At 40.9% G+C, this 26,539-nt stretch overlaps 1 protein-coding gene across 2 annotated transcripts in view; it reads right to left on the bottom strand.

Moving 5' to 3' along the window:
• Nucleotides 1-26,539, bottom strand: part of mdga2a (MAM domain containing glycosylphosphatidylinositol anchor 2a) — a 1,048,869-nt gene that overhangs the window by 596,771 nt on the left and 425,559 nt on the right. For both annotated transcript variants that reach the window (XM_063047135.1, XM_063047145.1), the window contains exons 5-6: nt 26,166-26,298; nt 6,196-6,465 (exon numbers count right to left, since the gene is read on the bottom strand). In XM_063047135.1, coding sequence (XP_062903205.1) covers nt 6,196-6,465; nt 26,166-26,298 — 403 coding nt within the window. The remainder of the gene's footprint in view (nt 1-6,195; nt 6,466-26,165; nt 26,299-26,539) is intronic.

The following is a 26,539-nucleotide window of genomic DNA, read 5'->3' as shown; positions in this document are numbered from 1 at the left end:
TGTGTACAGGGAGCAGGAATACTCAAGGTAGCTATGGGCTTGTAATGTTATTGGTCACAAATCCATCCCCCAAGATGGAGGGAGAAGTCTGGGGAAGGAGGATTCAGAGATGAACCATTTGAAAGTGGTAGAAGGATGGACGTTTGTAGAAAAAGTGATGGAATTGTTATGTTCCACACAGAAGTAAGAAATGGCACCAGTACATTATCAATATACTGGGCAGATATGTGAGTACAATGGAACTCAACTTTTTGATATATCCCACAAAGAGATAGGCCAGAGGATTCTGAACTTCCAGTGGTGCAGTGAGGAAGCTGGTCACTGGTGGGTGGGAGTTCTAACACTGAGTTAAGCTACTGTAAGCATTATGCTTCTCTATTTCACACTATTCATCATGTATTGACTGAAGAAGTCAACTTCTAATGATCACTGGAACCATTTTCATCTGGATTTTTCACTAGATAATACAATGCAAGAGAATAATGTTTTCTAAAGAATGTTAACAAACCTTTGTGTGAAAAATCTGTTCATTAAATAGAAGGCACTGTATTAGGAAATTAAACATATCAGTTTTCATAGTTCCCATGTCACCTCAATATTACGGTGGTGCTAGAGTCTGACAAATTGTTCAGTTCAGCTCTCCAGAAACTGCCAACATAAATATCCTCTCCAATTCTCACACACAGAACAAAAAAAAGAGAAGAGACAAATTAAAATGAACAAAATGCACTCTAAACTTAAAAATACAAATCCTGTTGCTTAGCTTTCATCACTCACCTTTCTAATTTCTACTATATGTGAACCTTCATTAAACCAATCCAGGCCAGTGAACATAACAATTCCATATTGAACAGATGGAAATGATCCTGTATGACATTCAAATCCAGTTGAATATACTCTAGTACAGTATTTAATCATTTAAATATTAAGTTCACTGCATTATAGATTCACAAGATCTGATGTGATAGTGTCCACCCAATTCCTGTTTCCCAAACATATGATCTACACCCGTAACTAGAGTAACAACCAATAAAATCCCAGTGCAGAATGTTTTATAATAAAGGCCGAATCTCCGAAATACAGTTAATGAGTTGGAAGGATATAATTAAAGTGATGTTTGATTTTGTTATTTTTCTTTTGTCTTTTGCTGCCTTCCTGGTCTGCTGTTCTCAGAACCTCTGCATAATCCCTTCACTTCATACTTGCTTTCACATGCCACTCTTTCCTTTTGTCACTCTTACATCTGAGTTTTGGAATAGCATGGGAGAGAACATAGAACCTTACAGCACAGACAACATGGAACCTTACTTCAGCCTGTGGTGATGTGTGATCATCTGCCCGTGTGTGGTCGATGTCTCTCCGTTCCCTACCTGTTCAAGTGCCTGTCTAAATATCCTTGAACTTTTATGTTGTATCTGCTCCCACCAGTTCCCCTGGCAGTGTATTCCAGGCATCTGCCATTCTCTGTGTAAATCATCTGACATTGTAGATCTCCTTTAAACTTTTCCCCCTCTCACCTTAAAGCTAAATCCCTCAGTATTTGTCATTTCCTTCCTAGGGAAAATGACTCTAACTACCTCCTCTATCTACAGCTTGCAAAATTTTACATTGTTCTACAAGGTTGCTTCTTAAGTTCTGACATTCTAAAGAAAAAAAATTCAATTTGTCAAACCTCTCCTTATAAGAAGTGAACTCCAGTCTGGGTGGTCCTAGTGAATCACTTCTGCGCCCTCTGCAAAGCCTCTGCATCATTTCTGCAATGTTGCCACCAGAACTCCACACAGTACTCTCAACATGGCCTAATCAAAGATTATGTAGCTGCAAGTCCTGCCATTCACTGTATACTCTTGAACTTGACCTCCTAAAGTGCAATACCCCAGTTTTCTCCAGATTAAAATTCATCTGCCTTTTTTCTGCCCAAGTTTACAACTGATCTACATTCTGCTGTCTCCTTTGACAACCTTCCTCATCATTGTTGATATCACTGCCAATTTTTGTGTCATCTACAGACTTACCAAACCATAAGCTAAACTTACCATATCATAAACAACACCATGCTGACTATTCCTAATACGCCTACCACTGTCAATATTATGTCTTCCACAGGTGCAAAAAGACAGACTGAACAACCAAGCCACCCAACTACTAACCACAGCCACTGTTACTCATGCCCATACTGCTCCAGGATATGTGGATGCTGGATCTGCCTCCAGAAGAGCCCTTAGGAGAACATCATACTTGACACGAATGTTTGCACTGCTACCTATCACCATTGTACGACTCATTTGCCTACGTTGCTGAGTTATCATGATTGACTTTCTGACACAAAGAAGTAACAGTGGCTATTCTCCAATCTTCTGAGATAATGCCTATGGCTAAAGAGGATACAATGATCTTGATTACAGATTCAGTCATTTCCTGCCGTGACTATCTCAGTATCCTAGGATGAATCCTGTCAGATTCTGCAGACTTATAAGATTCCCAACACCTCTTCTTAGTATCACATGCACTAAAATATCAACATTCTCCTTCTTGATCTCATTATCATTCATCCCCCTTGTGAACATTGATGCAAAAGTAATAATTTAGGATCTTACTTATTCCCTTTGGCTCCAGTCATAAAGCACCAGCTTCATCATTGAATGGAGCTAATATTCCCCTTGCTAACCTCTAGCTTTCAATACATTTACAAAATGCTTTGGGTTTTCCTTTATCCTACTTGCCAAGAATATTACATGGAACTTCCATCCCTTCTGATTAGTTGTTTAAGTTCTTTTCTGTTTCTTTTATATTCTTTGAGAGTCTTGACAATATATACCATTGACCTTGTACCAGCCAGTCCTTGTACTTCAGTCTTTGTCATATACTAATCTAATTTCCTGCAAATAATAACCTAAATTCCTTTTAAAGGCTTCAGTCAAATCAATACCCAACAGTCTCTCAGGAAGTGGATTTCAAATCATAGCCACAAACTGTGTGAAAATCTATTCCTCGCATTGTCTTTAGTCTTTTGTCAGACACTTTAAGTCTCTGTCTTTCTGTCATTGGACACCGTTAATTCAGTGCAGGCCCAAATTGTTTTGAGGATTTTATTTTAAAGATTAGCTTTATTTGTCACATGTACATTGAAACTAGCAGTGACATGCGTCAATTGCGTCACATCAAGTCAGAGAGGATTGAGTTGGAGGTAGCCCAGAAGTGTTGTCACACTTCTAACTCCAACACAACATGACCACAGCTTACTAACCCTAACCATACATCTTTGGAATGTGGAAGGAAATTGGTGCAACCATAGGAAACCCCCTGTGGTCACAGACAGAACATACAGATTCCTTGCAGCTAGCTGTGGAACTGAAACCAGTGATTGCTGGCATTGTAACCATTACTTTTCAGTTCTGCCACACAATTTTCTGACAGATTTGCCAGTATTACCCAAATTTCAGAGATACTGTCAAGCCCCTTTGAGAATGATGTGAAGGTTTCTGAAGTGACTTTTGAGTTGACTGACAGGTACATGAATGAAAAAGCAACCAAAACCTTTGAGTTTAGTTATTATTTATGATCCCTGTGCTTCCAGGTGACAGTATTTATCTAAGCCGCTTGTAGCTCTCATGCCAACAGTGTTATTCCTGTGCTTGAGTCCCTTGGATTCTAACTTTGCGCTGGGAGCTGGCAACAAACCTGTAGGCAGAAACCCATCTGCATTCTTAGAATTTGTCTTTCAAATGAGATTTTAAACTACCTGCTTTGGCTAGATAAGCATAAAACATCCCACAACACTATTCTGAAAAAGAGCATGTGGACGTTTTCCTCATTGTTCTGGCCAAGTATTTATCCCTCAACTAGCATCATTGACGGAAACAGATGATGCAGTTATGATCATATCTCCGCTTGCTTACCTGTGTTAACAGCTCTGCATCCTGCACATACACTTCAATAAATATTTAATTGGCTGTAAATATAAAATTCTTTGGGATATTCTGAGGCTATGGAAAGCACTATATAAATGCAGATCTGCCTGACTTTGTCCTTTTAATACAATTTCTTTGCTTATTAATGCACAACTAATTTCAATGAACGATTCTTTAGTCATCCACATTTGCAGATTGTGATGGTTGACCAAGGACTAGGCAAAGAGTATTCTAATTGACAGATTAATTCTTGGATAGGTTTATTCCTAAGGTAGGGGTGTTTGTGTTCTGTGGAGAGATTAAACAGTGTGAGCCTAGCTCTCAAGAGATTAGCTGGATAGGAGGTGATCTCATCAAAACGTACAAATTCTTCAATCGCTTGCCAGGGTATTGTACATACTTCTCCTGCCTGGGATTTCCAAAATCAAAGCGAATCCACCAATCAGGACCGAGATGAAAAGACAATTCTTCACCCAGGGGTTTGGGATTTGTTGGAATTCTCAGAATTCTCCACTGAAGGCAACTGTAGAGCTTCTGTACATTCAAAATGATCACTGATTGTTAAGAAGTATGGGATTAGTGCAAGGAAATGGCACGAGGTCAAAGGTCTCCCATGATTTTATTGAAGGGTAGAGCAGTGCAGAAGGGCTAAACAGTCTACTCCTGTTTCTGCTTCTGTCTTTGTGCCTTATAGCTCACAGAACTACCTGAGACAGTAATGATGCAGCCTGCAGTCAGTCCTAGTGAGAGGCTGCTGTGGGGGCCTCAAGCAGCTCCTCCATACATTCCACAAGTATACCAGTATTTATTACATGCAAATAAGTCAAAGTAAACTGTATTAAAATGACAGTATTGCAACTGACAATTAAGAAAATATACAAATACATGAAAACACCCTCCATGAAATCAAAGAAATGCAATACAGCACAGCCCACAGTAAATACTGTACACAATCTACTGGTAGGAATGAGGCAGAGGTGGGTACCTATTGGAGATTTTAGATCACCAGTGTTTATTGCAGGATTCATCTTCACCTTGTGCCAAAAATAAAAACCTATAACAGAGAGCACACTTTGAGTTCATTCTGTCTTACAATCCAGTATCCTGGGTCAAAAACAGAAAATGCTGGAAGTGCCCTGCTTCCCTTATTGCATCTGTTCTGTATCTGGTGCTTAAGTAGCGGGCACCCTAATGAACAAGTTTTTGGAACTTGCACACTGCTTCTTCAAGTGGAAGCTGTCAGTGTGTCTTTATTTTACAAAGGAGCCTTCATGTTAGTTGCTGGGTCATCAGTCTAACCGGTACCACAGGAGTGGCCATTTGTACATAAAATGCTGCCTTTCCACTCTCCATACATCCCATTAGGTTCTGAAATGCCAATTCCCTAGACTGCAGATTTCATGTACCTTCCACCGTACTAGCCTTCCAGTTTGTAGACCTCGGTATATTCAATGTCATTGCATAGAAAGCATTGAGCCAATGCTTGTCTATATGAGGGCCCGTACTCTGAACACAGGACACACAATGGATTCCACTTTGATTGGGAAGGATGGGAGCTAGAGTCATAGTAGTGTATTACATTGGGTTGTCTGTATAACAGGTTGTATCTTATCTCCTTTTTTGAAATGGTTCATTTACAAACTGCTCTTCTTTACTGAAAATTCTGTACCGAGATGCACATGCACAAGAATATCAGTTAAAATTTTAATCCTATTGGATATTGTTTGAAAATCTAGAAATTTTGCTTCTCAAAACAAGAGGCATCATGATGATATGTTGGAGACTAATCCTGAGTAAAGATATAAGAAGATGCTTTCATGTCCTTCCCACAGAACTACTGTCTCCTCCACACTTTTCCCTCTCACCCCTATTCTTAGTCGCTCTGCTGGGGCACCATATTACGTGGTCATTCTTGCGAACCTTGATGTTCATTATTTGGATCTGCCCCCATTCTCTCTGCTTGCCCAAACAGTGACTTGTTTAGCAGGAGCCGTTAGGCAACAACTAGGAACACAGCCTTTAACCAACATGACCCTCCCTGGATCATGGGCACCAAAACCAGTCACAATCCATCCCAAGCAACATATATTAAATGCTGGAGGAACTCAGCAGGTGCTGCCAGGCCCACTGAGTTCCTCCGGCATTTTGCGTGCATGAGTTTTGGATTTCCAGCATCTGCATATTTTCTTGTGTTTACAATTCATCCCATCTGAAGCTCAAGAGCCAGTCGGATGATGAGGTATTGTTCTCAACTGAATTAGTTTAAACTGACAAGTTGACGTACCTCTTACAGTGATTGTACTGGACTTTTTAGCAGGGTTGCCCACGTTGTTGTTAGCAAGGCAACTGTATGCCCCGGCCTCCTCGGCATTGATCGAGTGCAGGGTTAAAGTCCCTCCCTTCAGAACGCTCGTCTCAGGAAGAGATCCAATAGCTTTAATCCAGGTGAGAGTAGGAGGGGGATCCCCTCCGGTTGTGACACATACCATTGAGACCGAATCTCCAGGGTTCACGACTATCTGCTCAGGAATCAACAGCTTGATGGAAGGGGAAGCTGTGAGATACAAAAGCAGAGAAAGAAACCTGAATGTAAGTACATGCTCCTTCATCCTGACTGTAATGAACACACCTTGTATCAAAACTGAACGCTTAGTGTGCTGAGAGGAAGCTCTACAAACAACCAGTTGTTAAAAGAATCACCGAAAAGAGAAAAAGACCCGAGCCCATGATTCCTCTCCTTGGAGTAATTGATCAGCTCCATTGTTTAGCTCTTTCAAAGCAACCACGACTTACTTTTCCTCAGTTCGCTATCCAATTTCCTCTTGAAAGAGAAACACACAATGTAGGAAATCCTCATCAGGTCAGGCAGCATCCATGGATAGGGAAACTCTTAACATTTCAGCTCTGACGGGTCCTCAACCCAAAATGTTAATTCTGTTTCCCTTTCCACAGAGCTGCCTGACCTACCTGCATTGTCTCTGCAGTGTTTTCTAGCTTTTATTTCCAGCATAGTTTTATTTTAAAAATTTCCTTTTGAAAGGCCAGATTTTCTTATGTTGAATTTTTGATTGGATCATTTGGGAGGCTTGAGAGGTTGATCAATAAGACATATAGGGAAGAAGTTACTTCTACGGTGTGGGACACAGGTAACTGAGTGACTACAAAGAGGAGGAAAGGAGGTATGCAGTAAGTGCTGAGTACCCCTGTGGCCGTTCCGCTCTACAAAAGGTATACCACTTTGGATACTGGTGGGGGGAATGACTTAGTAGAGGAAAGCCACAGCTGTCAGGTCTTTGACATTGTGTTGGGCTCTGTGGCTCAGAAGACAGATGAGCTTAGGGCATGGATCAGCGCGTTGAATTAGGTCATTGTAGCCGCGAGTGAGATGTTGGGGGTCTTAAACTGATTTTTTGCATCTGTATTTAATTGGGAGATGGACAGAGTCTACAAAAGTAAGGCAAAGGACCATATACAGAATAGCAGGAGGTATTTGATGTCTTGAGGAAAATTAGGGTGGATAAGTTCCCAGAGCCTGACAAGGTGTTCCCTTGGATCCTCTGGGAGGCTAGTGCGGAAACTGCAGGGGTCCTAGCAGAGATATTTTAAATATCTTTAGCCACGTGTGAGTTGCCAGAAGAATGGAAAATACCTAATGTTTTTCCGTTGTTCAACAAAGTCACTGAAACTAAACCAGGAAATTATAGGCCGGTGCACCTGACATCAGTAGTAGGTAGATTATTGGTAGGTATTCCGAGGGTGCAGATATATATGTATTTGGGTAGACAAATTAGAGAGAGTCAATATGGCTTTACGTGTGGTAGGTTGTGTCTAGTGTCTAACTGATTTTATAGAGCTTTTCAAGGAAGTTTCCAGAAAAGTTGATGAAGACAAGGTAGTGAATGTTGTCTACAAGGACCTTAGCAAGGCCTTTGATAAGGTCCCACATGAGGGGTTAGTCAAAAAGGTTCAAACACTTGGCATTCTAGATGAGGTATTAAGTTGGATTAGAAATTGGCTTCAAGGGAGAAGCCAACAAGTGGTAGTAGATGGTTGCCTTGCTGACTCGAGGACTGTAACTAGTGGAGTGCCACAGGGATCGGTGCTGGATCCATTGTTTGTCATCTATATCAATGATCTGGATGATAATGTGGCAAACCAGGTCAACAAATTTGCAGATGACAACAAGACTGGGGGTGTAGTGGGTGTGGACAGTGAGGAAGACCATCAAATCTTGCAGCAGGATCTGGACCAGCTGGAAAAATAGGCTGAAAAACAGATCAAAAGCTTTAAGTTCCTTGGGGTCAATATCACAAATGACTTGACTTGGTCCAACCAAGCAGAGTTCACTGCCAAGAAGGCCCACCAGCACCTTTACTTCCTGAGAAAACTAAAGAAATTTGGCCTGTCCCCTAAAACCCTCACTAATTTTTATAGATGCACTGTAGAAAGCATTCTTCTAGGGTGCATCATAACCTGGTATGGAAGTTGTCCTGTCCAAGACCAGAAGAAGCTGCAGAAGATCGTGAACACGGTGCAGCGCATCACACAAACCAATCTTCTGTCCTTGGACTCACTTTACACCGCACGCTGTCGGAGCAGTGCTGCCAGGATAATCAAGGACACAACCCACCCAGCCAACACACTTTTCTTCCCTCTTCCCTCCGGGAGAAGGCTCAGGAGCTTGAAGACTCGTACTGCCAGATTTGGGAACAGCTTCTTTCCAACTGTGATAAGACTGCCGAACGGATCCTGACCTGGATCTGGGCTGTACCTTCCAAGTATGCAGACCTGCCTCTCAGTTTTTTTCCACTACCTTACTTTCCATTTTTCTATTTTCTATTTATGATTTATAATTTAAATTTTTAATATTTACTATCGATTTGTAATCCAGGGAGCGGGAAGCACAGAATCAAATATCGCTGTGATGATTGTACGTTCTAGTATCAATTGTTTGGCGACAATAAAGTATAATACAGACAAGTGAGAGGTGGTGCACTTTGGAAGGACAAACTAGGGTAGGGTTTACATGGTGAGTATTTAGTCACTGAGGAGTGTGATAGAACATAGGGAACTGGGTATACAGATCCATAATTCCTTGAAAGTGCATCACAGGTAGATAGAGTCATAAGGAAAGCTTTTGGCATATTGGCCTTCATAAGTCAAAGTTTTGAGTACAGTAGTTGGGATGTTATGTTGAAGTTGCTTGAGACATTGGTAAGACCTGATTCGGAGTACTATGTGCAGTGTTGGTCACCTACCTGCAGGAAAGATGTCATGAAGATTGAAAGAGTGTAGAGAATGCCAGGACTAGATGACCTGAGTTATAAGGAAAGGCTGAATAGGTTAGGATTTTATTCCCCAGAGAGTAGAAGAATGTAGGGGAGATTTAATCGAAGGGTACAAAATTATAGACAGGATAAATTCAAGCAGGCTATTTCCACTGAGGTTGGGTGAGACTAGAACTAGAGGTAATGGGTTAAGGGTGAAAGGTGAAAGGGGAACATGAGGGGGAACTTCACTCAGAGGGTCGTAAGAGTGTGGAAAGAGCTTCCAGCGCAAGTTGTGGATGCAGGTTCAACTTCAAGATTTAAGATATAAGAGAAATTTGGATAGATACATGAATCGGAGAGGTTTGGAGGGCTATGATCCAGACGCAGGTCAATGGGACCAGCCAGATGAATAGATTTGCACAAACTAGAAAGTCTATCGACAGATGTTGAAGATCACCTGCATAGAGAAAGTTTCAAATGAGAGGGTTTTGTCTGAAGTTGATAGACCACAGATACTGCTGGAGAAGATTATGAAGTTAAAGGTTGCTTATTGTGGACACATTATGTGGGGAGATAACATCTTGTCAGGCTATATGGAGAGGTGGAGAGAAAGAAAGGAAGAAGGCAGTAAAGAACACCGTGGCCTGATAGCATCAAGGATTGGACCAAGCTGGACAAGACTAGGGATGTTGTGGACAAGTGTCGGGACAGAGCGGCATGGAGGGAAATCGTCCGCCAACTGGAAATTCCAGATGCGACCTAACGACGAGGAAGGCCAAAATGTCTATTTCTGTGCTGTAGTGTTCTATAACTATGACTCTAGACAAAAATACAGTAATGTATTGTTAACCAATTTGAACATGTTTCTACACAAATTAAACCTAGTTATTGATGAAGATGGGTTTTTTGAGTACAAGGAATGCATGAACCGTTGCATTGTTTCTTTGTTGTACATCTTATCCAAATGAATCAAATAGCTTGTATAAGGTGGCCATGGACCTGGAGAGGAAGTTGCAGAGGCAGTAACAATTATGATGTTAAGGAGACATTTGTTCAGGTACTTGGACAGGAAATGAGTACTGGGATACAGACTGATGGATGTAAATAGGATTAGCACAGACAAGCATCATAGTCGGTAAGGACAATTTGGGTTGAAAGGGCTGTTTCCTTCCTGACTTTAACTTTGAATCAGTGTCAAGGCTGGCACTTACCAGCAAAGACAACCTGCAAAGTTCCTGAGGCGAAGTTTCTAAATGAGAACATGACCCTGACTTCCACTTTGAGAGCAAGAGCAGGTTGGGCACCAGTGGTTGCTGCAAGTTCATACACGTGCATGCTTGCTGATCAAAATAAGTTCCGTGATATCATTTCATGGTCATTTGTTAAAAATATACTAATCAGGGTGTGTGTCAGTGGGCTGCAGTGCAAAGTTATTTCTTGCAAGGTAGTTATGAAAACAGATGAAACAGTTCCCGATGGGCCAAATTTATTCCTGTGTTGAAATTGTTCCCATTTCAAAATCTCTTTGCGCAGCAGTATTGAAAAATCACTGATACTGAAGATGGAAAGTCCAAGCCTCAAACAGATTTCAGTAAACCATTCACTAATGCACTTGCTCCTGTAGGGTCAGTAACCATCTTTAGACAGGTATAGACACATGGTATAGATCATCAGAATAAGATGCAAAGTGGGAAAAAACTTAGAATAGGATCTTTACCCTGTCTCAGGTAAATGTGTTTTACACATTGGCTTGGTCTTTATTTTAACTACTATCCCCTTTGCGATATTTTTAAAGCTGTACCCATATATTTATGAACGCTATACATTTATACAATAGCAACCAATAAGAGTCAATAGACACCCTGCGTTCCTTTTTAATCTACTGAACATCTTCAAATAATTTCAGTGAAGTGTTATTAGTTTTCTGTTACACCATTGGTACTGTTCAATATTGATTTTTAGGAAAAGCAATAAATGGCCTTGCTCATTGGAAGTCCCCGGGAAAGAGCTGATACGAAGCTGATCATCTCTGGTCTATTTTTAGCACTGATTCCTCGGTGGGGTGATCTGGCCTGCAGGGAGTGAATGTCATTATTTATCTTCCCCGTTGGTAATAATCAGGGTGGCTGGTGCATTGTGGTATATGATGGTCATCCTGCCTGAAGCATCAGCCTGTTTTCTTACTAATAATGCTGCCACAGAGAGCGTCAGAGAGAGAGATTATTTGCAAGTAACTCATCTTGGCCTTCCATAGTCACTTAAACTTGGCTCTGCCTTTTAACTGTTACGCAGGTTCTGCAGGGTGAAGAGGTAGAACAGTGCAATATATAAAATATACCATCGATTACAAGAAATACCGTATACGGTATAAAATATGAATAAATAGTGCAAAAAGAAAGCAAAAAATAATGAGATACAGTGTTCATTGCCCGTTCAGAGATCTTGCAGTGGAGGGGACGAAGCTATTCCTAAAGCATTGAGCATGTGTCTTCAGGCTCCTGTACCTCCTCTCTGATGGCACTATGCTGCGCCCACAGGGAAAACAGCCTATTATCCACACTCAGCTTAAAGCCCAACACAGTCAAAAAGGTGGGACTGCAGTGTAACTTTTCACTGAAATGAAACCTCTAAAGGACTGACACGATTTTCTTAACCTGAAGATATTGACATTTCAGACGTCCATGGGTTTGAATGATCTCAACCAGGTGAAGGGTATTTTATGGGGGGGGGTCAGAAATTCATACATTGTTGAAAGCACTAAACAGACATTGCAGTAAGTTGTAAACTAAACACCAAAATATGGTTCCATTGATTTCAATGTGTTCAACATTCAATATATGTTATAAACTTCTATCCCTTCTGGTTTCAAAGCAGGTCATCGATCAGGTGAAATATTTTCATTAGGTGTCTTCTACCATAAACTCATCTTCACTGCTAAACAGCAATATGACAGATTCCCTCAAGTTCTGCTTCAAAGTGCTAGAAATTCTTCATTTAATCGTTTATTCCACAGCACCTCAGGCTTCTTGTGTTTCTCACAATAACCTCCGGATAGTTTCTTTCTGCTTAATTATCCAGCCTAGCCCATAGGGAAGTGTGATGTACAAAAGTCTAGAAAGTGAGGGACGAGTAACAGCAGTGAGCCATTATGATGGGACTGGAATGAGAAAAAAAAACATTTCTTTGCTCTTTGGGATGAGGAATGTCTATTGTTTTGTCAAGATTTGTACACCACTTCAAGTAATGACACAAATCCACAGCCTGGTAGCCAACTTGGGAAAAATACAATGCAGTACTTTTCCATCACATTCATATTCAAACTATTGGGAATTCTCATTGCACAAGGCCAGTGCAAAAGTGGTATTCACTGGAGTCAGGTCTAATAAAAAGCTCCCATCATATGGCTGGCTCACAGTGCTTTTACTGTACAATAAAAACTGAAAGAGCCACTTTGTTACTATGGCAGTCTTGGACAGATCATTAACATATGTAGCTGGGTGCTGAGTGAGGTTATTGAGGCTAATGAAAATACAGTTGTGTCAATTTAGCTCAGCAAGCTCCAACTGCAAAGCTTTGGGGGTCTCCAGCTTCAGGTAAATGACCCTGCATGCAATTGGAAGGGTCACATCAATCAACAGAATAGGTGGACATCATTTATGACAGAGAAACAAAAAGCTGAAAGAAATATAATAAATTGGCTGCTTGATATCACTTTCTAATGCTAGAAACCTTTGGTAATTATTGCTTATAATTCAATGCACATCTTTCACCATGAGCAACTAATATGACTCATTAATTCCTTTAGGATCATTCATCATTGGGTGTTGCTTGGCATCTGTTTTGGGGAATTATTGTCAACCTGTGAGGTAACAATTACATCAAAATATCAAGAGGGATGTTCAGTTTAAAAACAATGTTTAGCTTAAAAACTTTGGCATACATATGAAAGAGGACAAATCAACATCTGAACTATCTCATTTCACATTATTCATCCATGAATAGATAGGCAAGGGTGAAGCCAAAAACAAGATGACACTATGAAAGAGAATTAACTTTCATTGTAATAAAATCCAACCACATTAATGTTTCTCCTTTGTAATTCTGATTCTGCAGCAGATGTAACACAATTACCATAATATTGGTACAAAAATATATAAACAGGATTATCCTTGAACTGCAGTCTTGATAATTTTTTAATGAAATATTGGCCAAGCCAGAAGGCAAAGCATTTGAATTGATAAATAATTTTTTAATCAAACACTTCTTGAACTTCTAAAAGAGTTGCACAATCTAATTTGTCAACAATGGCATTGAACACACACAAAATGCTGAAGGAAGTCAGCAAGTCAGTCAGCAGCTATGGAGGAGAATGAAGAATCTCAATGAAAGGTCTAGTCCGAAACGTCATCTGTTTATTCCCCTGCATAGGTGCAGTCTGACCTGCTGATTCCCTCTACCATTTTGTGTCTGTTTTTCTAGATTTCCTGTGTAGAATCTCTTGTGCTTATGACTGGCAATAGATTGGCCTTGCTCATTTTATGTATAGTTTGCTCGGTAACTTTCCAGCTGGCCAATCGATATCTCTAATGATCCGGTGCCGAATTCTCCAGAGTGATGCTCTCTACAGGGAATCTTTATCACTTGTGAGCAGGTTAAGCACTTAGGAAGCTCTTCGGAATAGGCAGCAAAAAGAAAAATTAAGGGGCATAAATGGGATTGTAGCCGAGATGTTAAAGAATAAGACCAAGGTCCCTGTATAGGCCAAAATTTAATTGGCTCATAGCATTTAAAAATATTTTGTTTTTCTACTCATTCTTCTGAATTTTCAACCCTTCTGACAGCTCCATTTCCCCATTCTTCTTTCATCAGCAGATCTGGGATGATACATTTTGTTTGCTTCGAAGTGATTACAATGAATTTTGAATAACACAGTAGCTGAGAGATAGCTCTCCACTAGTTACATTTTAGTTCATTTTTTAAAATTCTGTCTTTTAACTGAACCTTCGCTTAGACTTAAAAGCTGCACCAAACCTCATGAATCCTTAATTTAGGAAATAAAATTTCAGTGCAGTACCTTATCGATGCTTTCTGAAACTCCAAAGACACTACATCAACCTCTTCCTACTTATTTACCCTGTTAGTTACCTCTTCAAAAGGCTTAAATCTATCAAAAATGTCCTTTTCATAAAACTAATGGACTCTGTTTAATGATACCATGATTTTAAGTGCCCTGTTAATTAGTGAATTCAAATTATTTCTAAGAACTGATCTCAGGCTAAGTTCTCTATTTTTTCTTTTTCCTGCTCTCTTGAAAAGGAGTGTTGAGTTAATTACCTAGCACTCTCACAGTGTTCCAGAACCTGGTGAATTTTGGAAGTTCACCTCTAATGCATCGGCTGCCTCTGCAGCCAGCACACAGTGCTAAAATTGTGCAGATGAACCCCAAAAATCCTTCAACAAGGTATCATCAGCAGCTGCTTGGAAATCACAGTGTTTAACCAGGCACTCTGGATAACAGTGGCTTCTCTCACCTTGCGCTCACTGTGCCTCACCGACACAGACACACACAAGCTCGGCCAGTGTTTTAGATTTGAAACAGGGTGCCCTTGAAAGTGCTAAACAAATTGAAGTGTGCCCCTGTCACTTTGCATATTTTTTCTCTCACTTCATTGCTTAAACTCTTCTAAAATTCTTCTTTCTATCATTTGTGTTTTTCATTCCTCTGAGCCAATTAAGCAAGCTAGAGCTTTGCTCTTTGGGATGACGAAAATGAGAGCAGACTTAATCAAGGTATCTATGATGATTAGAGGCATAGATAGAGTGAACAGCCAGCACATTTTTCCCAGAGTGGCAATGCCTAATAAGAGAAGACATACTTTTAAGCTAACTGGAGGAAAGTATAAAGACAATGATATCAGAGGTTTTTTTTATATATAATAGAGTGGTTACATGGAACACATGGCCAGGGATGGTGGAGGAGGCCGATACATTAGGGATATTTAAGAGATTGATCACTCTTGGAGTGGGTTAAAAGGTCAGCACAACATTGTGGGCCGAAGGGCCTGGACTGTGGTATACTGTTCTACAGAATATTCTACGATTTATATACCCTACCTTCTCCAAGTACTGGGACATAAGGTGGTTAAATTCAACCATCTGAAGTGTAATCACAGAATCATCCAATTCAGAAGAGGCACTTTGTTCCACTTGAACTTATTTCAGCTCGAAGTCAGACCAGTCCAACTCTGTCCTATGCAACAGCATGAGCACTGAGGTACATAATTCCAACAATGATCTGGATGAAAAGGAAATCTGCCCACATACTTTTGAAACTTCTTTCCAATTTTATTACACCTATGCCGTCTAATTTTAGACATATTTGCTGTTGGAAAAGTCTACATAATCTAGTTCCATTATAATTTGAGTACCTCATTTCTCGTACAGTTGCACAGGAAATGAAACACCTTTCCTTTTATCTTGTTCCTTTCCACCCTTCGGCAACCAAAATATTACTTCCAGGCAAAGCAACAATTCATTCGCAATTTTTGCAAACTGGTGTATTGCATTTGGGGTTCACAACATGGTCAACTTCTTAGTGGTGAGACGAACCACAAATTCAGTTGAGTGCTTGCAGAATACAGATGCTCAGCCCACAGTCCACAGAAAGGAGCATTCACTGCCACCTGCCCGTCACTTTAATTCTCCATCTACTGTTACAATGTAATGTCGCTTCCTACATTTGTTTTAAAAAAGCCAAACATAAATTCGGGGAACAGCATTGATCTCCCATCTAGGCATAATGCAGCCTTTTAAACTCAACATATTCTGCAAGTTCAGGTCACTGAATGTTCTCTGTTAGTATCACACTATGATATTGGTTCAGTTTCTCCTCTCTCTATTAACACGGCCTGACACACTGGGCATGTCCTGTGGCTCTGCATTTCACAGCTTTTGCATTCCTTTGTATTCCCATTCTCTAACTTCCCTCATTTCATTGCTTTTGTGACAAAATAAATATTTTCTCCACTGTCCATTATCCCCATGCACCCACTGACAAGATGACCTCATGTTTTCTTTACTCTCAGACTTACAGAGATATTCCCTTCTCCCTACTCATCCTGTGATTTGATACTAACTTGTTTCCACTTGTCTCCAGAAAGATCATCTTTCTGATCCTTTATGGGCATTATATAATAGTTTTATCAGTATCATATTCAACGATACCAGAGGATCTTTAGTATGTTAAAATAATGAAGTACCTTATTAAACTAAATAACTTACAAACAAAAAACAAGGCATTCCATTTTCAGTGTGCCATGCCAAGCAACTGGTTCCAGTCTGTCTAAATCTCACTTTGTCCTACTGAGGCTGGATGGTCACATGGTACAGTTCATAAAGGGATACGCTCTCACTATCAACGAGCATAATAAAGTTATAGAACTTGTTGTTTGAGATGGTTGCACAATTGTCTTTGTTTTTTATGTCATAAAGGACTAGTTGGGCCAATGAAGGAAATACACTGTCAGTCACAACCATGGACAAAGAGTCAGAGTTAAAGGTTCAGGTCAAAGACCTATCTGACAAAGTTCTGACCAAGGGTCTCTTCAATCTGAGCATAAGAAAATGCGAGCAGAATTAAGCTATTTGGCCCATCTAGTCCATTCTGCTATGACTGTTCTATTGTTCCTCTCATTTCTCCTGCCTTCTCCCAATAACTTAAACAAGCCATTTAACCACAGCTGTATATTTACCAAAGTTGCAAAATTCTTGCCTCTTTTAAATATAATCTGTCAATATCAAATATTAAGAATGATGCATAATTATAAACACCTAATATTTTACAATCGTATTTGGGCATTCATTAAAATTATCCCAGAGTTTGTATAATGGGATGCTCTTTTATGCTGTCAAATAAAAAGTTGTGTATTGGTAGTAATGCAAGAACTGGCAAATATAATAACCTGTGTTTTTCCTTCACAGTGGCTGAAAGGCCTGCTGTGTAAATCAGCTGTTCATGTTTTTATTTCAGACAAGCACTGGGTACATAATTTATAGAAGGATATTTCTGCCAAAACTTCTGCCATATGGCTAGTGATGCAGTACATTACGTACTAAAAGGATACAAAGTGATGTACCATGAAATGAATATTGGAATATTTCAGTTTGCTTTGTAAATAGGATATAAACCAACACATAGTTTAAAGGTTTGGCAGCTATTTCAGAATTAAATCCTACTTCAACTCTCAAAGTAACAGTGATTACTAATAATACAAAAATATATTAGTCTGGTTAATTGAAAGTCAGAGCCATTCAATGAAACAGCTCATTTAGAAAGACACAAAGCAGATAATGGGAAAAAAGTACAAAAGTACCTTTTATCTTTAAAGGCAGCTGGGTTATGTGAGTACCTCAACTGACATCCTTCTGAAGGTGGGATGATTTTCATTTTTAATGAGTTCCCACATCTTCAAATGCATAGTTTTTCAGTTGAGGCTCAGAGAAAAGCACAACTTTTGTTATTGTCTGGGTGTGTTTTTCTGTCCATCTAGGGTGTCCAAGAGAAGGGTTTTTCCCCTTTGGGCTTCCTGTCTTAACTTTGACAAAATGAAATTAGTTGATTTAACAAACTTGTATGAGCATACCCCTACAATCCATGGGAGCAGTTAGCACTTGTTGTTATTTAATGCCATTATATCTATCGCTACTGACGATCATAAAGCTAAGCGGGACATGGAAAGCCACTCGAATGCAGTGGGATGATCCCGAATCAACCACAGCAATAGAATTTTGAGAGCTAAACACTGCTTCCTTTGCTTATGACCAGAAGACAGTTAATTATTACACAAATCATTGCAGTCTTGCCGAACTGGGTATATTTAAACATCTTTCAAGGACAATGGTGACCATTGTCCTTGCACAGACATATTATTGAACTGATGCTCACTATGCTTGTAAGCTTCACGCATGTAGTAATCAACTCAGCAATCTGAGTTGCTCTTCCAGTCATCAGCATGCATTGCTTTTCTTGGAAGGTGGTCACAGAATGAGTGTTTCCAATTGCCACTGGCTTATATCCCTTCTCACACTAGATTGCCTTGACCTTCCACAAGCTCCAAAACTATGAAGGAATGGCGGAAGCATGTGATCTCAAAATTGCTTGTTTTACAGCCGCAGCTGAACGAACAGAGAGTGAGTGATACTTCAAATGACGCAGGGACAGACATCTTCAATGACAAAGCCTTCGCAGATAAATATCCCAGAGTTCAATCGAAGGGCATAATATTTATTCTGATCGTTGATCTGTCTGGCCCAGTTGAGTCTGAGTTTGACTTTTAAAGCATATTTTAAAAATGGTGTTCGTAAAAAGATTATATTCCACCTAGTTAATCGATTCTATTAGAAAAGTATCGGATGGTACAGTTCAATTAAAAAGTGTTCCAGTTTGCTAAATTGCAGTGGAAACCAGGGAAAGCATTTAAAATCTATTTGAACTCCAAATGCTCTGAAGTATAATTTCCATTATGTGTCAATATTTCAATATTACATTACCAGGAAAATCAACTCTATTCTGAAAGCTACCTTAAAGATTAGCACTCAAACAGTTCATATTCACATTCATAAAACCCACAGTGACCATTTCCCATTAGAAGTGCAATATATCAGTGAGTTTGACTAGTAGAAACATTTGAAAACTACCTATCTACAAAACGCAACTGCAAATTGTCCCAATGTTGCCATTATAAACAAATTCATTGTGTTGTTTTATTGTTTTACAGCTCATCCCTGTGAGGCTCCAAACTGCAGAACCATGACCTTGAACCTACATCCTCTGACAACTCGTATTGAATAATATCAACAATACTCATAAAATTGCAGTGCCTGGGAAAAACATAGTTATATTTCAAACCCCATCACACTAACACATCTATCTAGGAAATACAATTGATCTGCAAGACAGAACGATATATGCTGGAGTTTGAGGTAATAATCAATGATGGACATTAGAACTACGAGGTTGATTTCAATTATATGAGCAAGGCTATTAGTTTAGTGAATGGCTTACAGACACGATGTTATCAGCCTCAAGAAGATAATCGTTATGTGCGTAAGAAATGGAAAGCGTGCCCCGATAAGATACATCGATCCTACTGATAGGAATTGGGTTTGTAAGGTTATCATGGCCAATGATTGCATTATTATGATGCTCTGTTTGGGACACAGAAAACCACGGTACTGTGACAGGAATGGAAGTCCTTGTTACACTGTAGATTCTATGGCAAATTGCTCCCAATGTGGCAGACACATCAGGCAAAATCTCTCTTTAATACCAATACAACACTTTCACCATTTGGCTAAGCAAATAGTTCAGTGGTAGGATAGTGCAGCGGTAGAATCTTGCCTACATGCTGGAGATAGGTTGTTGTATCGTAAAATCACAAAATCTATTTCAATCACTCCATGTCTACCCACTAGTCTGAATCTGGCTTTGTAGAGGATTAAATCTGTAGTAAATAATATTCACAGTTAGCAGGTTAGAGCAACCCCAGATGCAGATTTCCCCAAAATTAGAACGCAAGTCCACATGTACGGCAGGATCTGTACTACTGGACTATGCTCCTTCTCAGTCTGCCTTCTATTCAAATGAAATTTTCTTATCCTTATCTACAAATCCCTCTGTTGCTTCTTCCTCCTATCACTATACAACTTCCTCTAGCTCTATAAGCTGATAAGATCCGTCACTCCTCCAATTCTTGTCTCCTAGTCATTCCTGATTTTATCTCTTCACCAAGTGCCTTGATCAAAAACTAGAATTCCTTTCCCAAACCACCCAACATTTGTACCTTTCTCCCTGATTTCCCCTTTGAAACTCGCATCTTTTACAAAGCCGTAGTGGAGGATGCAGAAGTGTAGATTTGAATAAGGGAGAATAAAGTGAGATTTGTATAAGATTAATGTAAATGGTTGTTAATGTTGATTTGGTTGATTGAAGGACCTAGTTCCATGCTGTATGCACCTTAGACTCTTTAGGACACTATGACCTGCTCTAACATCGCTATTGTCAGCTTGGTGTCAAATTTCATTTGGTAACTTTCCTGCAAAGTCAGTCAGAATCAGAATCAGGTTTAATATCACCAGCAAATGTCATGAAATTTGTTAATTTTGAGGCAACAGTACAATACATGATAAAAATAGAGGAAAAAAACTGATTTACAGTATTTATAGATACGTATACTAAATAGTTACATTAAACAAGTACTACAAAATCAGAAATAAAAAGTAGTGAGAGAGTGTTCTTGGGTTCAATGTCCATTTAGGAATCGGATAGCAGAGAGGAAGAAGCTGTTCCTGAATCACTGAGTGTGTACTTTCAGGCTTCTGCACCTCCTTCCTGATGGCAACAATGAGAAGAGGGCATGTCCTGGGTGGTGGGGGTCCTTAATGATGGGCACCACCATTCTCAGGCACCGCTCCTTGACTATTTGAACACATTCAACATCTTGGATTCGAGGGAGCTGGTATTCCATAAGGAACCTGACTAATTTTACAACTCTGAGGCTTCCCTTGATCCTGTGCAGTAGCCCCTCCCCCACCCTCACCATAATAGACGGTGATGCAGCCAGTCAGAATACTCTCCATAATACATCTGTAGAAGTTTTCGAGTGCTTTAGGTGTCAAACAGAATCTAGAAATATAGAAAACCTACAGCACAACACAGGCCTTTCGGCCCACAAAGCTGTGCCAAACATGTGGGAGTCGGCTCTGCCTCTTCCTGGAAGTGCTGCCTGGCCTGCTGCGTTCACCGGCGGCTTTGATGTGTGTTACTAGAATGTTACCTGGGTTTCATCACCTAAGGTACAGAGAAAGGTTGAACAAGTTGGGTCTTTATTCTTTGGAACGTAGAAGGTTGAGGGGGGGACTTGATAGAGGTATTTAAAATTATGAGAGAGATAGATAGAGTTGACGTGGATAGGCTTTTTCCATTGAGAGTGGGGGAGATTCAAACAAGAGAACATGAGTTGAGAGTTAAAGGGCAAAAGTTTAGGGGTAACGTGAGGGAGAACTTCTTTACTCAAAGAGTGGTGGCTGTGTGGAAAGAGCTTCCAGCAGAAGTGGTTGAGGCAGGTTCGATGTTGTCGTTTAAAGTTAAAGTGGCAGCTACATGGACAGGAAAGGAATGGAGGGTTATGGGCTGAGTGCAGGTCGGTGGGACTAGGTGAGAGTAAGAGTTCGGCACGGACTAGAAGGGCCGAGATGGCCTGTTTCCATGCTGTAATTGTTATATGGTTATATGTACTTACTTTAGAAATTACTCATAGACCTCTATTTTTCTAAGCTCCATGTACCTATCCAGGAGTCTCTTAAAAGACCCTATCGTATCCGCCTCCATCACCATCGCTGGCAGCCCATTCCACGCACTCACCACTCTCTGCGTGAAAAAATTTATCCCTGACATCTCCTCTGTACCTAGTTCCAAGCACCTTAAAACTATGCCTTCTTGTGCTAGCCATTTCAGCCCTGGGAAAAAACCTCTGACCATCCACATGATCAATGCCTCTCATCATCTTATACACATCTATCAGGTCACCTCTCATCCTCCGTCGCTCCAAGTTGACTCAACCTATTCTCATAAGGCATGCTTCTCAATCCAGGTAACATCCTTGTAAATCTCCTCTGCACCCTTTCTATAGTTTCCACATCCTTCCTGTAGTGAGGTGATCGGAACTGAGCACAGTACTCCAAGTGGGTCTGACCAGGGTCCTATATTGCTGCAACATTACCTCTCGGCTCTTGAACTCAATCCCATGGTTGATGAAGACCAATGCACCGTATGCCTTCTTAACCATACAGTCCTTTGGACTCGGACCCCAAGATCCCTCAGATCCTCAACAATGCCCAGAGTGTTACCATTAATACTATATTCTGCCATCATATTTGACTTACAAAAATGAACCATCTCACACTAATCTACCACTTCTCAGTTCAGTTTTGCATCCTACTGATGTCTTGCTATAACCTCTGAAAGCCCTCCACACTATCCACAACACCACCAACCTTTGCGTCATCAGCAAATTTACTAACCCATACCTCCACTTCCTCATCCAGGTCATTTATAAAAACCATGAAGAGAAGGAGTCCCAGAACAGATCCCTGAAGCACACCACTGGTCACCGACCTCCATGCAGAATATGACCCGTCTACAACCACTCTTGGCTTTCTGTGTGCAAGCCAATTCTGGATCCACAAAGCAAGGTCCCTTTGGATCCCATGCCTTCTTACTTTCTCATTAAGCCTTGCATGGGGTACCTCATCAAATGCCTTATCCATATACATTACATCATTACCTAGTTTTTTGAACCTTTTGTAAGCTTTTCTTTTCTTCTTGACTAGATTTTCAACAGCCCTTATACACATGGTTCCTATACCCTACCATCCTTTCCCTGTCTCATTGAAACATAACTCTGCAGAACGCCACACAAATATCCCCTGAACATTTGCCACATTTCTGCCGTACATTTTCCTGAGAACATCTGTTCCCAATTTATGCTACCAAGTTCCTGTCTGATAGCTTCATATTTCCCCTTACTCCAATTAAACACTTTCCCAACTTCTCTGTTCCTATCCTTTTCCAATGCTATGGGAAAAGAGATAGAATTGTGATCACTAGCTCCAAAATGCTCTCCCTCTGAGACCTGACACCTGACCAGGTTCATTTCCCAAAACCAGATCAAGTACAGCCTCTCCTTTTGCAGGCATATCTACATATTGTGTCAGGAAACCTTCCTGAACACACCTCACAAACTTTACCTCATCTAAACCCCTCGCTCTAGGGAGCCGCCAATCAATATTGGGGAAATTAAAATCTCCCACCACGACAACCCTGTTATTATTTCATCTTTCCAGAATCTGTCTCCCTATCTGCTCCTCAATGTCCCTTTTACTATTGGGTGGTCTATTAAAAAACACCCAGTAGATTTATTGACCCCTTCCTGTTCCTAACTTCCACCCACAGAGACTCAGTAGACAATCCCTCCATGACTTCCTCCTTTTCTGCAGCCGTGACACTACCTCTGATCAGCAGTGCCACGCCCCCACCTCTTTTGTCTCCCTCTCTCTTTCTGAAACATCTAAAGCCTGACATTCTTAGTAGCCATTCCTGTCCCTGAGCCATCCAAGACTCTGTAATAACCACAACATCATAGCTCCAAGTAATGATCCACACTCTAAGCTCATCTGCTTTGTTCACGATACTCCTTGCATTAAAATAGACACATCTCAAACCATCAGTCTGAGCGCATCCCTTCTCTATCACCTGCCTATCCTCCCTCTCACACTGTCTCCAAGCTTTCTCTATTTGTGAGCCAACCGTCCCTTCCTCTGTCTCTTCAGTTTGGTTCCCACCCCCCAGCAATTCTAGTTTAAGTTCTCCCCAATAGCCTCAGCAAACCCCTCTGCCAGGATATTGGTCCCCCTCAGATTCTTTTTGATAGGTCACACCTGCCCCAACAGAGGTCCCAATGATCCAGAAATCTGAATCCCTGCCCCCTGCTCCAATCCCTCAGCCACGCATTTATCTTCCGCATCACTCTATTCCTATACTCACTGCCACGTGGCACAGACAGTAATCCCAAGATTACTACCTTAGAAGTCCTGCTTCTCAACTTCCTTCCTAACTCCCTGTAGTCTATTTTCAGGACCTCCTCCCTTTTCCTACCTATGTCATTGGTACCAATATGTACCACGACCTCTGGCTGTTCACCTTCCCACTTCAGGATATTGTGGACGTGATCAGAAACATCCCGGACCCTGGCACCTGGGAGGCAAACTACCATCCGAGATTCTTTCCTGCGTCCACAGAATCACCTGTCTGACACCCTAACTATAGTCCCCTATCACTGCTGCCATCCTCTTCCTTTCCCTACCCTTCTGAGCTACAGGGCCGGACTCTGTGCCAGACTCTCTTCAAATTCCTAATGAAGTACAGCCACTGTCTTGCCTTCTTTATAGCTGCATCAATATTTTGAGACCAGGTTAGATTCTCAGAGATCTTGACATCCAGGAACTTGAAACTGCTCACTCTCTCCACTTCTGATCCCTCCATGAGGATTAGTTTGATTTCCCTCTACCTACCCTTTCCGAAGTCCTCAGTCAGTTCTTTGGTCTTACTGACACTGAGTGCAAGGTTGTTGCTGCAACACCACTCAACCAGGTGGTATATCACGCTCCTGTACGCCCTCTGAGATCCTGCCAACAATAGTTGTATCATCAGCAAATTTATAGATGGCATTTGAGCTATGCCTAGCCAGACAGAGTCAGGGTGTAGAGAGAGTAGAGCAGTGGGCTAAGCACACATCCCTGATGTGTGCCATTATTATTGTCGGTGAAGTGGAGATGTTATTACCAATCTGCACAGATTGTGGTCTTCCGGTTAGGAAGTTGAGAATCCAATTGCAATGCACAGGAGTCCACCCAAGCTTAAAATCGTGTCACTAAGACTTTAGCAAATTTCTACAGATATAGCACAGAGAACATTCTTGCTGGTTGCATCACCATTTAGTATCGAGGAGCCATTGTACAGGACTGGACAAAGCTACAGAGGGTTGTAAACCTAGCCTGCCCCATCACAGCCACTAGCCTCCTAGCAGTGAGGACATGATCAAAAAGTTATGCTTCAAGAAGGCGGCATCCACAACCCAGGATATGCCCTCTTCTCATTACCACCATCAGAGAGGAGGTACAGAAGCCTGATTTAACACACTCAATATTTTAAGAATAGCTTTCTCCCCTCTGTCATCAGATTTCTAAACAGTCCATGGATCCATGAACACTAGCTTGCTATTTTTGCTCTGTTTTTACAAAACTTTTTATAGTATTACTTATTACTGTAATTTATAGTATATTTTCTTTATTGTACTGTATTCCTGCCAATAAACAACAAATTTCATGACATACATCTGTTAGTGGTTATAAACCTGATTCTGATTCTGATTCTGCTTCCAAGGTTAAAAACAGTGAATTTTCCAGTTTCAGTTAACCCACACCCCTCGTTCTCCTCCTCCTCTCCCCCACCCACCCCGGCGCTCTCCTCCTATGCACACTCACCTACCCACCTAGTTGCCTTCTCAATTTGTTCACCTTTCCCATCCTCTCCCTCATCTGGTTCCACTTACCCATTTCCTACCCCATCCCTCATTTTGTTCGACCTACCAACTCTGTCCGACCCTTCCATCCTCCTGCTATATGCTGGCAATGTTAATGCTCCTCTCTGAATCCAGATGCAGAATCTCGGTCTAGAACATCAGCTTAACCCCACTGCCGCCACAGACTGTGCAGTTTTGTTTATTTGTTTGTTGAGCTGCAGTGTGGAACAGACCCCATCGGCCCTTTGATCCACTTAGCCCAGCAATCGCCTGATTCAATCCTAGCCTAACATGGGTCAAGTTGCAATGACCAATTAACCTACCAGCCAGAATGTCTCCGGACTGTGGGAGGAAACCGGAGTACCTGGAGGAAACCCATGCGGCCACGGGGAGAACGTACAAACTGCTTACAGGCAGTGGCGGGAATTGAACTTGGGCTGCATGCACTGTAAAGCCTTGTGCTGACCACTACGCTATTCTGGCAGTATGATTTTGTTCCAGATTCCAACACTTGCAATCTCTTTTGTCAGCATTAAAAATGAAACTGCCTGCTCTGTGCAGTGCACTGATACAACCAAGACACTAGTTTGACACAGCGTGGATGGCATGCTGGAGACTGATAATGAGCCTATACCCATTCCAAACGTTTACATCGATCATTAGTTCCTTTTAGAAGCCTATCACTTTATACTTGTGTAGTCCTGCACACTGAGAAGTTGCAGAGTTCTTTCTGCAGTACAATAAATCTAAAAAAAAGCTTGGTCGATGCAGAATGAGGATCAAGAGAACTAAGTCTGTGACCGGACAGGCATCGTCTTTCTACACGAACTGATAACACGACCTACCTGTCGCATTGCTAAGCTTGAATGAGACCATCTTGTCGGGGATGTTACAAACATTTCTCACTGATGCGATGCAACTGTAATTTGCATAATCCTTGGGCCGAAGGTTCTTCAGTTTCAGAATCTTTATTTCGCCCTGTTTAAAAAAGCAAACATTGATTTCAAATCAGCTGATTGTAAAAGTTGTCTAAAAGCATAATGGAAATCAGTATTGGTTAAAGTGCAATAATCAAAGCCATTAAGTCAGGTTTTGAGATGGAAAGGGTTTAAGTAATATCCAATAATATCAAACCTTTACTGTGTGAATGTAAATCATATTCTTCAACTGATCACATTTTACATTTCAAAAAGAATGTAATGCTTAGAAAGAAAAGTCA

This window comes from Mobula hypostoma, chromosome 1 (assembly GCF_963921235.1).
Source record: "Mobula hypostoma chromosome 1, sMobHyp1.1, whole genome shotgun sequence".
Taxonomy (NCBI): domain Eukaryota; kingdom Metazoa; phylum Chordata; class Chondrichthyes; order Myliobatiformes; family Myliobatidae; genus Mobula; species Mobula hypostoma.
The sequence above is the reverse complement of the archived record's forward strand: the minus strand, read 5'-3'. Positions and strand labels throughout refer to the sequence as shown.